Genomic DNA, 14,187 nt, shown 5'->3' on the forward strand with positions numbered 1-14,187 from the left:
TATTTTAGTTTGGTTACTTACTGAAATTTTCAGTTAGAAGTTATTACTACTCTTATAAAAGTTAAGCAACTGAATTATAGAAAAAAATCAAGGAGTTAATCAATGAATGAGAAACTCAATAAATGAGCAAATCAATGCCAAGTGAATCAACTAACCAGTGATTTTTCGATCTGCTAATTTGCTGATTCACAAATTCGTTTATCTACTGATTTGTAGATACTCAAAATCACTCATTCATTGATTTGCTATTTGACTTATTCGTAGACAAGCTAATTAGTTTATTCATTGGTGCGATGATTTTTAATTTGCTGGTTAATTGATCCCTTAACGTACTTGTTTAACTCACATATTACTTCATCCGTTAATTTATCGATTTTTTTTATTTGCTAACTTATTAGTTTTCTGAGTTATTGATTCGGCCACTGATTTGATGTTGTTGTTGACGTGTGTCTGCTTAGACAGAGGGGGTGCGATTGCTCTTGTTTTCCAGTGGCGCCATCTATGTAAAAGAATTCGACTTCTGCCACACCGTACGTCACACCCGTTTACAGGGCGGACCCATTCATACATCCACAGATCGTAATTTTGACCTGAATCAGAGAAAGATCGATCTCCAATCCAGTACCCCCAGAGGTATTGATTTGTTATAGGAACATGGATGACTTTTGCGACTCGACGGATTTAACGTGCATCAGTCACTTTATTACACGGGGAGTCTTCGGTCGGCGGTGTTCGAACCCACGAACTCTCGGACACGGGTTCAGCGCCCTACCGACCAGGCTATCCCGGCCATACACAGATTTGATAACAGTTTGTATTGTTCATTGAATCACTGGTTTATTAATTTATTTTTTTCATCTATTTGTCGTCCCACTGAGTTATTAATTATCTATCCACTGAGTTATTAATTGATTTGCTTATTTAATCATCGATTTGCTTATTAGTCAACTCTTGTTTGTTTTTTGTTATACGCCCGCCTCGAATTCAATTTTATGTGTAATCCTGCGTTTATTATGTGCATTTGTTATAAGAACGAGTTCCAACTGAAAGTTACTTTAGAGAGACATACAATATTACATTCGTTCTCGAATAGACACGAACGAGCTTGTAAAACTACTTGAAGGAACGTAAAATTAGGGATATCTGTAGAAATTTTAGATTTTTATTAATAATTGCGCGCGAAAGCAAATTTCGACCTTTTAGGGTAACATAAACACATCTAATTATAGAATATCAGAAGCATAAATTTTGGTGTGTTACGGGAGACGTTTTCATTTTTGACCATTTATTAGTATTGTCCTTATTTTATTTAGTTAAGCATAAATTTTGTTGTGTTAAGAGAGATGTTTTCATTTTTATCCATTTATTATCATTGTCCTTAATTGATTTAGTTAAGCATAAATTTTGTTGTGCTAAGAGAGACGTTTTCATTTTAGGCCATTTATTATTATTGTCCTTATTTTATTTAGTTGTCAAATATTAACAAGAACTTTATCGAAACGGATCTGAATTGGCTGATAACAAAAACGACATCTATGGAAAATTTCATAAGTGCTCAAGAACTATCTCTGAATGCAATGGGCATGTACAGCTCCGATCCCAATGCTGCAGAACGAAAGGCTAAAGTACTTCTAAGTTTTTGGGCTGTTTTTATTAATAGAGTAGTACTTGCCAAGACTTTGTGGAAGCATGCAGATCAGCCGATACACCTAGCTCTGGTATTGTCTATGATGACGGAAAGGTTATCTGTGTTTGTGAATGATGCCTCACTTAGAGTGGAAATGGAAGAAAATAGCAAGTTAGTTTTCCATTTTTTTTAAAAATAAGAATCAGGAATTATACAAAACAGGTATTCTGAATGAATTGTCAAAATGAATTTCGGTACACAAATTCTTCAATGTCCTATTCTTGGACATAGAGGTGGCCCCGAAGGAGCCATTCCTCTGTATTAAATTCGCTTACAAAAGCAAGGCTTGCTGGTATTGGAAAGTTGCATTTGTAACAAAAATAACAACAACAATACTTAAGTACTTTCACTCTAAAATGTTGAGACGTGAAAGTTAATTGGTCTAAACTTCTCTCATTATCTCAGCATTAAAATATATATTTTTAAAAATGGTGACTTGAAAAAAATAGCCTTTAACCTCGATCATACGAGCTTTTTTTATCCGAATACCAGCATGTAATTAAGTCAAATCCAATTATTTGTAGTTTTTAAATTTCACACGTGTGCTTAGTTTTTAGCTTTTCTCAATATTATGCCGTGCTTCGACAATTAATCTATGCATGAAGCCATCAAAGTAGGAAAAATCTCTCTTTGTATTAATAGTAACAAGAGTAACAAATAAACTTGTCGTTGAATGTTTTGGTTTTGCTGAAGAAATCTGAAAATGTTATTTCCATTTTTCCACCCATCTTTTCATTATTACTAGCGTGTTTGATCACCATGGCTATTTGGACATCATTGACAGACATGATTGACCCCTTTTGCTAAAAGGAAGCCCGTTATGTTACCAGTGCAAGAAAAGTATACTATTTTTCTTTTATATCGAACTAGGAATAAAATTGAGAATAATTTTTACAACGAATTCAAAGTATTTTACTTATTTCTTTATGTATTGATTGATGAAAGCAGTTTTGAAATCAGTGAAATTAACGCAAGTCAAATATCTAAATGAAATATCCAGTGAAATACATTTTGACAAAAAAGACATTTGTTAAATAGACATATTAAAACAAATCACCGTAAAGCACTCATTTAAAAAAAATATGATTTTCAGTTTTTATTAATGAAATAGATTAAAAAAACAATGTTACCTTTATAATCCTAATATTTAGATCATCCGAAGTAAGTTCTGTCTCAATTACTTCAGATAATTATGGCTCTACTGCACATAAATATTTAAATTATCTATACGTGAAAAGTAATTTGTTGTTTTTTGTTGTTGCATATATTACATAAATTTAAACATGGAGGTTTTTACAGAATAATTTCTTTTAGTTTTATAATATAGATAGTTTCCAGCATAGAATTGTCAGTAATGGTCCGGCTATGAAATTTTATCGCTTCGAATAGGTGAAAGGTTTTGGTTCAAGGAACATGACCCAAATGCAACCATAACTTTGCAATCAATTCTCAAGAAAAGTTTGTTTGAAAGCATCTATTTAGTACTTACATAATAATCTTTTATATAACCAAAGAAACGTTTTAAAGAGAAATAGACCATGTTTGTAATTAGAAATCCTAAAGTTTGATGGCAAATGTTTCCATTATTAAGGATAAATAAACAGAATCATCATATACGTTAGAAAGTTTTGATCCCACAGTGGACTGATCGTAAGAGACGGTTCCCAGTAGATCACCGTAATCAAGCATCTCTGGCAGTGGTCAGTGAGCGGGTGGTTGACCACTTTGATCTGCCTAAAAACGCACCTAGGGTGTACGATATCGGTCCTCGTAAAACTTTTCCAACGTAAAGTGCTCAACTTCGTGTGCAGGTCATCGAGCTTCCAAAGACTGAGGTAGTTATCCTCTTCGCAAAATAAATAAAATATAAATTTTGATGGCATGCCTTCGGATCATCCTCAGCGATATTTTCCAGATCCACTCCAATAGCCTATTTTGCATCTCTAGTATGATGTAAAAAATACTTTTACTACTAGAAAATTTTGCAATGAAAAAAAAAGGCAGCTGTGATGGCTCAGGGGATAGAGCATTCGCCTTCCAATAAGGTGAACCGGGTTCGAATCCCAGCGATGACTGGTCGATACGAATTCTGCACCCGACTTCACTCCGATCACAGTGCTGACGTAAAGTATTCTCAGTGGTAGACAGATCATCGGTTAGAGTCCCCTTGGCGTCAGACTAACCGTAGGAGGTTACGGTAATTTTCCTCTCCATGTAACGCAAATGCTGGTTTGTTCTATCGAAAAGTCGTCCACGAAGGCAAAATTTCTCCCAATACTTGATCCTGGACTTCCCTTATCTTCTGGATTGAGTTCAAAATTACAAGGCTACGTCGTTGAACGCTGGTAGCCGCTAACTCAAAATTAGGCCGGCTATTCAACCATGGTAATAAGATAAAATAAAATGAAAAAGGGGACACTTGTGGTACATGCCTTGTCCGTATTTAGAATTTATGAGAGCTGCTTGATTAGTTCATCCAAAAATCACTAGATATTGTCTAATAGAAAAAAATACCGGTATAATATTTAATGTTGAAACGTAAAAACTGTTGTAATATTCCTCAAATACTTTTTACGAGAAATACTTTAAGTTTAATTAAATGGTTATTATGTTTTTCAGTGAATTCGCTGATATAGCAACAGCATTGCTTGATGCTTGCTACATTGATACGCCTGACAGAGCTTTTGATGTGCTCAATGAGGAGAGTCCAGGTTGGGCCTACAATACTGCCGTGGACATAGCTGCAGAGGGACACAACCGAAGGTTCCTTTCTCATATTTGTTGCCAAAAGTGGCTAACTAGCATGTTTTTTGGAAAAATCAAAATTAGAGATTTATCTTGGGGTGCATTTACAGTTCCTACAAGCATAAAGGTAAGGGCAATGCTAAACTTTGTGAAATATACCGCAGATCAAATCAGAGACACTGCTTTGTTGTGGGGAATGAATAACTTGTTATTTTACTTTGTTTTTACTAAACACATTGTTATTTCTAATAATAATTTTTGTCTACTTAAGAAGGTGTCGCTAAGAAATAACTTACACTAAATAATATAAAAGCATATTTTATTAAAAATAAGAATGTTATGCTATTATATTTGATGGACCGAAATTTATCCAAAAAACTTGGAAGTAACATTTTAATGGAACAAGTTATTTGTTTAAAAAAAATTCCGGTATTCATATTTGTTTGTATCTAAACAAGTTAAGGTAAAAAGTACCGGCAGTCAGGGTGCCGGTACTTTTTACCATCAAATCCATTTTTAATGGAATTTGTTAAGGAACAAAAATCTAATATATCGTAATATTTACTGTAATAATTCCCAAATCACTGAATCCCTCTTATTAAATAAATATTATTGTGAAAATTACGTAATAGTATTTTATGGTGAAAATGAATTTTACTGATGATGCATTTAAACTGCCGGTGCTTTATACCATAATATGATCCGGAATTTTTTACAGTGTATAATGTTGGTTATTAAGAGTTTCAATGATTTTTTTTTTAAATATTTAATATTGATAAATATTTTTAATAGTTTTTCTTTTCGTTTCAGTGAATCTTAAGGCTAGCGGTAAGATACGAAATATACGAAAGAGGTGTATCGATGCATATAATGCAGTAATACCAAAATCGTGCTAAAATAAAATTCCTGCATAAATATAACTAATCATGTAACTGAAATGAATAATTGCGAAAAAGTGAAGGGATATAATATGCTTGTCAACGGAAAAAATTTATTCGCTTTAAAAGTACTTAAGGCAGAAAAAAAAAGTTGATATGTTTGAAGCACTCGAAACAAGGAGGGAATGATGAAAACAAAACAGATTTGAAAAAATCTTGCGTATTCTTTTTTTTTCAATTTTCAAACTTGTTTTGCTTTCGTTATTTGCGTCTATTGAGCCTTGAAAATGAACACATTGCTTTAAGAGCTTAAAACATGTTGAATTTTTCCATTTTAAGAATTTCCAACTTTTCCAATTTTTTCCCCTTCAATAAGCAAATGAAGTTGTTTCATTAATACACCGAGAAAACGGTATGGTCAAAACTACCAGAATATGGTAACATTTGCCGAGTTTCTGGCTCTACGAGAACACCAAAAAGCTCAGCAATTTTGGTAAATAGAACAATAAAATATGGTTTTGTAATAAAGTTTGGTACATGTGGTAGAATTTAGTAATTTTATCGTGATACCTTACAGCACAGCATAAAAAACATTTATGCATTTCAATTTACTTTGTAGTTTTTTTTACTAAATATGTGGTAATCATAACTGTAATTTTGAAAATAAGAACTTCCAGTAAACTGTTTCCATGTGAATGGAACAATTACCAAATGAATTCTTAAAATACAATTTATTTTGGTTTTATTAACCAGAATAATAGTTTTTTTAATCAGAAATGTCATTACTATAGGGTACGGTAATTCTACTAGAATTTTTTCTCCATGAATAACCAATTAAAATTAATATTAGGAATTTTTTCAAACTTAGAAATAAAACCAAATTTTTTAAAAAGTTATAAAATAATCCTTTTTTAAAGGTATTTCTATTACATTTTTTAGGTGCTTTTGTGTGCATTCTTAATTTTTCCTATGTATGGATGGACAATCTTCCAGTCAAAAGAATGTTCCGTAGACAACGATAAAGATATTGTGGGTAAGGGCAAATATGTAATTTCATTTTTCGAAATTTTTGTTTGATACATTTCATTGTTATCAATAGACATTGAAAGGTAAAAAGGTGTTGCTGATATATTTCCACTCATACAATGCAATGAATTGAAGGTTAAACTAAATTAATAAGAATAATATGGATAGTAGGTTAATATGGTGTAATAAAAATTCCTTTATTTTTAAATATGTTATGCAGTTATGTTAAATATTTTATTTTATGTTGTATGACACACTATTTAATCATTTTATCTTACTGCCTCTCTTATTTTTCAGATTATGATTCTGATGATGAGAAAGCGCTTATTGATAAATCAAATGAAGCTTTAAAGTGAGTATTTATGTTATTTTTCGTTCTGTAGCTTTAAAAACACAAATCTAAATTTTTTTTGTATGCATAATGTATGCATGATATTATGTATGCATGATATTATGCATGCATGATATTATGGTTGGTTGGTTGGTTCTAATGCCGCTTGGTGAAACCGAGCAAATTTAAGGCAGAGTGTGAGATTCTTGTTTTTCAGTGGCGCCATCTATGGCCAAGAATTCGACTTCTGCCACATCATACGTCACATCTGTTTATAAGGCTGACTCATTCATACACCCATTCATTCATCCACAGATCGTAATTTTGACCTGGATTAGAGAACGATCGATCTCCAATCCAGTACCCCCAGAGGTAGACTTTGCGACTCGACAGAATTTTAACGTGCATCAGGCACCAACTACACGGGGAGTCTTCGGTCGCCGGGGTTCGAACCCACGAACTCTCGGACATGGGCCCAGCGCCTTATGATATTATAAAATAGCTTAAAGTTTTCTTGATATGTTTCATTTTGAATAGCTAAATAAAATGTATTTGTTTTTATTCCTGATATTCTTCGTTGTAAGGCTTTCAAGTAGACTCAGTTTTTTTTATATTGTTTTCTCTGAAACATATCATGATAAAGTTACAAAATTTTATCAGATATACTATAACACGATAATTTATGTTTAATTTAACCAAAATTATTACCTAAGCGCTTCGGTAAATATTACCAAGCTCCTTTGGTATTTCTATAGAGCGTAAAACAATGATATTTATTTCCTGGTAGCATTGACCATAATTTTTTTTTCAATCTACAGTAATCTCCCCCCTCCCCTCCCCCAAAGAAAAAGATAAAACCAGAACACCCTGATTAATTTTTGATCTAATGATCAGATCTTGGCATTTTAGGACTCTATCTTAATGATAGAATCCCAGATATTTTATTCTAAGATTCTCTCTTAAAAAAGTCGTACATTTAAAATTCAATTTCTCAGAAACTATTCCACCGATTTCTCTCATTCTGTATTTTGCCATGAAAAATTAGAATCTTTCAAATGATGTAAAAAATTATGTACGTAACATTCAAAATGTTTTCGGTTATTACTAAATAAAATAGAAAAAATCATAAACATTTTCTGAAATTTATTTTTTACGTGTAAGCATCTTTGGGTAAACGAATTTTATAATTGTGCGCAAAAATTTTTCAATTTGCTTATACAGTTCTCGATATATGGCGAAACACGCAAAAGGTAAAATTAACATTAAGGGGACCAAAATTAGGACCGCTCTCCTGAACTAACTATGGGGACCATATTTCCAGATAATGGCTACCAGAGATGGTGTTTGGGAGGTCAGAAATCGGAATCCGTTTAAAAATAGGTATGCTAATTCTGAGAAAGTACGCTTTTATGTTTCATTTCATAACTTAAAATATTGTCGGACAAATTAGTTAGCATATTCGAGGTCCTAGAACGTGATGATCCGATCATTATATCAAAAGGTATTCAAGGTGGTCCGTTTTTTTTTATGCACTGTACACAGGCAAATTTCAACAAAGTATTGCACCAAAAATTTTTACAGGAGTTTGCCATAAAAATATTTTTCACCTAAAAAAATTATGTAGAATAACATTCATTGTTATTATTTTATACTAATTTTCGATATTCTGTTATGTGATAATTGTTTTTGCATTTCTCCTGTTCATTACTTTGTACTAATACGTTACAATTGATACTTTTCAATTTATGAATATTATGAATTACATTTATAGTTTTTCTCCATACATATAATTTTACTGAAATTATTACATTTTGGAATTTAGAAGGTCTGATAAGCAGTCTGCCTCAGAAAAATTGAAAGCTGTGATGTGGAGTCCATCAAATTTTCGACGATATGTTGTTCATCATCCCCCTTTACACAAAATGATTTATCTCATGTGGAGTGCGCCTATCACAAAATTCTGGACATTTCAGGTAGTAATTGTTTGTACAAATATTTTACTTTATGTATACACTATAAGAAATTTCGTTTCAAATTACAGTAAAAAGTACTTATAACTTGAGTGCAGCAGCGGTAGAATCCATTTTTCCGTAAAATTTAGTACCGTAATTTTTCATAGCAATATTTCTTTAACCCCAACTATCGGCTAATTTTCAAGAAAATGGTCATAAAAGTGCCTATTTTTTTATTAGTGCTATATGATTAGTGCTGACGTCTAGTTGAAAATAAACTAACTATCTGCAATTACTCTAAAAATATCCTGGTACTGCCATCGGCTGTGTAAAATGAGAAATAAAATGTTTTCCGGGCAAAAGAAATGAATTAGTTTTATTCTTATTGGCGCGTTACTACTGAACACTCTAGCCCGGAAATATCACGGGAGCGAGAAATAGAGGGCGAAATCTCACCCCGTCATTTTCACGGGAGCGAGAAGGAAAGGGTTAATAACAGTCATTTAGCGACTTACGACTTTAGAATATTATTGTAAAAACTACAGCATATCAGATTTTTTGTTCGATAAAACTCATCAATAAAATGGATTTTACAGTAAAAAGTACTTTTACCAGTACTGAGTATCGGTACTTTTTACCGTAATTTTTTACAAAGCACAAGTATTGTATCTATGAAACAATATATAGTTAAGCACTCCCGCCTAGACTGAATAATTATGTTTGCATAATTATTTTTAAAATTTGATTTTAATTAGCATATTTGAGATCACCCCCTTGAACCAATAATATTGTATCCCAAAAAGGGAAGACTCGATTATTAGATCAAAAATTATTCAGGGGGGTCCGTTTCGTTTGCTCACTTTAGACAAAATTTATTTATTAAGAAATATTTCCACTGCATATTAGTTTTAAAAATTACAAGAAAATATAGATTTTGAAATGACAGAATAAATTTCAATAACTTCAATTAGAGTGATTTCAATGTTCTTAACTATTCAAAATAATTAATCTAATGGTTATGTAATACAATTAAGTATTAAAGTATGTTTATGTTTCGTAGTATTTTTCAGAAAATGTTTTATGTTCTATAGAAGTCTTACCTTTTAAATATAGATGTTCTATGTAGTATACTTGGCGTTCTTCAGCTTAGCTGTGATATGGCCGTCTTGTGGTAATCCAACATTGGACATGATTGTTTGTTGTTGGACATCTCTGCTTGCCCTTGAGTCTGTACATCCTGCAATTAGAATGAGGAAAGTTAGTATTTTCTTTGAAGTTTAAGAAGACAATAAAGAATAATGAATTAAGATTTGCTGACTGAATTTATGAATTGAAATTTATGAATTGAATTAATTAATTGAAATTTACTAACTAAATCTATGAATTGAAATTTAATAATTAAATTCCTGACTTCAAATTAAATTGAATGCATGAATTAAAATTTACTCGCTGAATTTATAAATTGAAATTTAACTGAATTCATAAATTGAAATTCGCTAATTGAATTTATGAATTGAAATTTCCAAATTGAAATTTACTAATTGAATTCATGAGATGAAATTCCATTTTGATTTAATTAATTAAAATTACTATATGAATTAAAATTTACTATTTAAATTGATGAATTGAAATTTACTAACTAAACTCATGAATTCAAATAAAATAGAATTCCTGAATTTAAATGCACTTATTGAATTCACTAATCGAAATTCACTAAAAATTCCCTAATTGAAATTCACTAATTTCTATTTACTAATTGAATTAATAAAGTGAAATTTACTAATTGAGTTAAGAATGTGAAATTTGCTAATTGAATTTATGAATTGAAATTAACCAATTCTATTTACTATAACAAATTGTTCCATAATTACCAATCTTTAGTTAGAGGCCTCACCCTTGCCCTCTTGGATTTTAGGTTAAATTTTTTATTTCTGTTTTTTTTATTTCTTTTATATTTAATTTTTTTTTGGGGGGGGGGGGTGAAGTGTTATTAGAAAGCACAATACCTTTCAAAAAGTTAGTAAATAAAGGAGTAATTTTTTAGGTTAAGAGAAATAGCACTAGTTAGTTTTTAGAAGTTTTATGAATTCTTCATCAACTTTAAAGCAATAAAATGATTATACCCAACTTTAACGCAGTAAAATGACACGATTTGTGATTTTGAGATAGTAATTTAAAGCTACACGTTTCTTAGTTCTTAGATATTTAAAAATTTAGTTTTATTGCAATTTAAACTGATAAAAACAGATTTAAATGACGCTAAAAACCTCTTATTACGTTATTTGCATAAAAACAACGATATTTATTAAAAATCTAAAATCACCCAACTATATACTATTTAACTACCTGCCAAAAACTGTTGATCGCAGAATTGTATTGGCTTAATTTTGTATTTTGTCAACAAAAATAATGATAAATAAATAAATAGAACATCTAAAATACTGTGCACTATATATCTGATTGGATTATATATATGATTGGGCGAAAGTCTCTCATTTTACATTTAAAGAAAGATTCAGTCACATAGAGTAAATATCCATCATCAGTTCATTTGAAGAAACTAAATAAAGCGGATTAAAAAAATATAGTTCTTGTCAAAGTGAAGTCATTAGGAACATACGTATTAGATTTTGCAAACAATATTCTAGTGAGCAAAACTACCTCAAAGCAAGAGTTTCTGTTGGATGACATTTAAAGACGTTTTTAATAATTTTCATCGGGCTGGATATTCATTAATGACACCTTCAAATTTTATTAAACCTATTAGTTGATTTTATTGATATTAATTTTATAGATTTTCTGTTAAAATATTAACATCAAATCGTTAGATTTTGATAGTATTCTAAGATATATATTTTTAGAATCCTAGTTATATATATATTTAGGCTGGTGATTACGGAACAATATACATTTATATTTTTTTCAAATATTTTATTATATTTTCGAACATTACATTTATATATTTATACAGCTGAAAAAATTGATTTTTGCTTTTATTTTAAAATTTTACTTCCGAATTTGTATAATTTTGCATTTTATTCTTTTAGAAATTTAAAGCCAAAACATTTGTTCTTCGAATAATGGAAATCATTGGCATGTTCATATTTGTCATTCTCTACCTCATTGGGAGGTTACTACCTCTTAACATTATGGATCCCTACACCATCAGAGTTATATTGTGTCTTGGCTTATTGTACTTCTACTATAGAATAATTTCGATATACTTACCCATATCGCCTACCTTAGGACCATTATTGTATAGAGTAAAATTAATGGTAAGCATTATTCTAAGTAAACATGTCAAACATTTATTTCTCTGAATAACGTTAGTAAAAGTTGCTTAAAATAAGTTGAAGCACTACTTTATCTAGCTAACTTTTCGCTGTTAGTATTATATGTATAATTTCAATATTTTGAATTTTCTTCCGTTTGGGGACAGGTGTAATTAGAATCTGCTGGGATTCGAACCAGGCCACCTCATTGCGAGGCGATTGCTCTACCCCTTGAGGCACTGTGACTCTATTAAAATTATATTAAGAATTTCACACGTGTAAAATAAATTAATGTTGATTAGTTTTTCTTTAACTTAAATAATTTGCATTTTTTATCTTTTTTAAACCAAACTTTAAACATTTTTGATTTTTTCACCTTAAGATATATGCATGTACCAAGCAAATTTCGGAAACGTAGGGGTGATTAGATAAGGATATCTACATTAAAACAAGCTTGATTTTCGCTTGATAGATTTCATCCTTATGAGTATACTGATGCAAAATAAATATAAATAATAAATAATAATAATATAATATAATAAATATTATAATAAATAATATAATAAATAATATAATATAATAAAATAATAATATAATATAATAATAAATATAAATAATAATAAATAAATAAAATATACATGTATACCTTGTTTTAAATATTTTTTCATATATACCTTTGCAATTCAGAATTCAAAATAACATTTTAAAGGTGATATTTAAGCATCAAAGTGTTCCTTGAAGTTATTTCCTGATAGGTACTTTACACGTTTTAAAAATCTTTGCTAGATTTAAAAATTCAAATTAAAAAAAATCTTAATATTTATATTGAAATCGTGGTGTATTTCATCAATAATACTCTGAGCCATTTAAAAAAGCGGATTGTCTTGATATTGCTCTAGTATTTAAAATGAATTCTAATTAAATTGAGTTATTTTTTTAATGCACTGTTATCTAAATCATTTATATCGAGTTAAATTGATACTTTAAGAACACAAAACTCGTGTTTACCAAAACGCGTGCTTAGAGTTCATAAATAGTGCAAGTTTTTACAAATTTAATTTTATTATTGGATTTCTTCATCTATATTATATTTTTAGGTGCTGGTAGACTTCATAAATTTCATGCGTATGACAATATTAGTGATCATAAGTGGAGGGATAGTCATTCACGCAGCTATGTATCCAGACTATCCGTTTAGTGCAGAACTTTTTAGAAGAACCTTTCACAAAGCATGGTTCTCCTTGTTTATGACACCCGTCAGTGATTTGGATGGTAATTCTTGAATTTCACTTATTTTGAATTCCAGAAACTTGAAAGGTTTAACAGTGGTTAGAAATGGTTTACAAATATTTTTAAAGGCAAAATTTTGTAAACATTTAGTTACGTTTCTTTAAATTAATTGTGCATTTTTCATACTAAAGCATGGTATTAATACTATAAATTTTTTTAAAAAATGACATCGTAGGCGGCTAGGAAGTGTTTGGACTGTGATGATTTCAATGAACCAAACTGATTTTAAGTAGTCGAATTTAAAATAGAGGAAATAAAGAGTGAGATAAGTTTTTTTATCTAAACAGATTGGCCATTGTACAGTGTGTGCCACAAAAAAAAAAGAAGAAAAATCGGGCTATCCTTAATAACTTTTAATGTAATGATCGGATCTTCAGGTTCCGGAACTCATTCTTATTGATTAAAGGGGGTAACCTGAAATATGTTAATCAATTAATATGGACGATATTTTAAGTTGCGAAATTAGGCACAAAAACGTACCTTCTCTAAATAAACATGCCAATTTCTCAATGGATTTAGATTTCTGGATCCCAAAATGTAGGGGATAGTCGCAATCTGGGAAATATGGTCCTCGTAGTTTGTTCAGGAGAGCGGTCCAAAGCTTGGGCCCCTTAATCTTAATTTTACTTTTTGCGTATTTCGCCATATCTCGAGAACTATCGATATGAAAAATCTTTACACACAATTATAAAATTCGTAATCCCGATTTACGAATTCGTAAGATAATTTCCATGAAAAAAATAAATTTTAGTAAATATTTCTTATTATTTTATTTAATATTAGCATATCATGTGCGCTAATTAACATATTTGAGTTTACCCCTTCGAACCATTAAGAATAAGTCTTTAAACGTGAAGATCCGATCATTAGATCAAAAGTTATTTAGAGAGGTCCGTTTTTTACTTGGCGCACTGTACATTTCTTAGCACTTTACACATCTGCTTCATTTTACCGGAAGCCTTTCATTCTAAAAATCAATTTAGTTACACAAACTAAATTGTATGAA

General features: G+C 30.4%; 1 protein-coding gene across 1 annotated transcript in view; it reads left to right on the forward strand.

Moving 5' to 3' along the window:
• LOC107443287 (transient receptor potential cation channel subfamily M member 8) overlaps window positions 1-14,187 on the forward strand; it is a 73,615-nt gene that overhangs the window by 36,208 nt on the left and 23,220 nt on the right. The window contains exons 12-19 of the mRNA XM_087162184.1: window positions 1,470-1,798; window positions 4,307-4,559; window positions 6,250-6,343; window positions 6,634-6,688; window positions 8,490-8,640; window positions 9,733-9,876; window positions 11,667-11,894; window positions 12,989-13,163. Of these exons, the coding sequence (XP_087018310.1) occupies window positions 1,470-1,798; window positions 4,307-4,559; window positions 6,250-6,343; window positions 6,634-6,688; window positions 8,490-8,640; window positions 9,733-9,876; window positions 11,667-11,894; window positions 12,989-13,163 (1,429 nt within the window). The remainder of the gene's footprint in view (window positions 1-1,469; window positions 1,799-4,306; window positions 4,560-6,249; window positions 6,344-6,633; window positions 6,689-8,489; window positions 8,641-9,732; window positions 9,877-11,666; window positions 11,895-12,988; window positions 13,164-14,187) is intronic.

This window comes from Parasteatoda tepidariorum, chromosome 4 (assembly GCF_982258835.1).
Source record: "Parasteatoda tepidariorum strain Cologne lab strain chromosome 4, Ptep-v5.0, whole genome shotgun sequence".
Taxonomy (NCBI): Eukaryota; Metazoa; Arthropoda; class Arachnida; order Araneae; family Theridiidae; genus Parasteatoda; species Parasteatoda tepidariorum.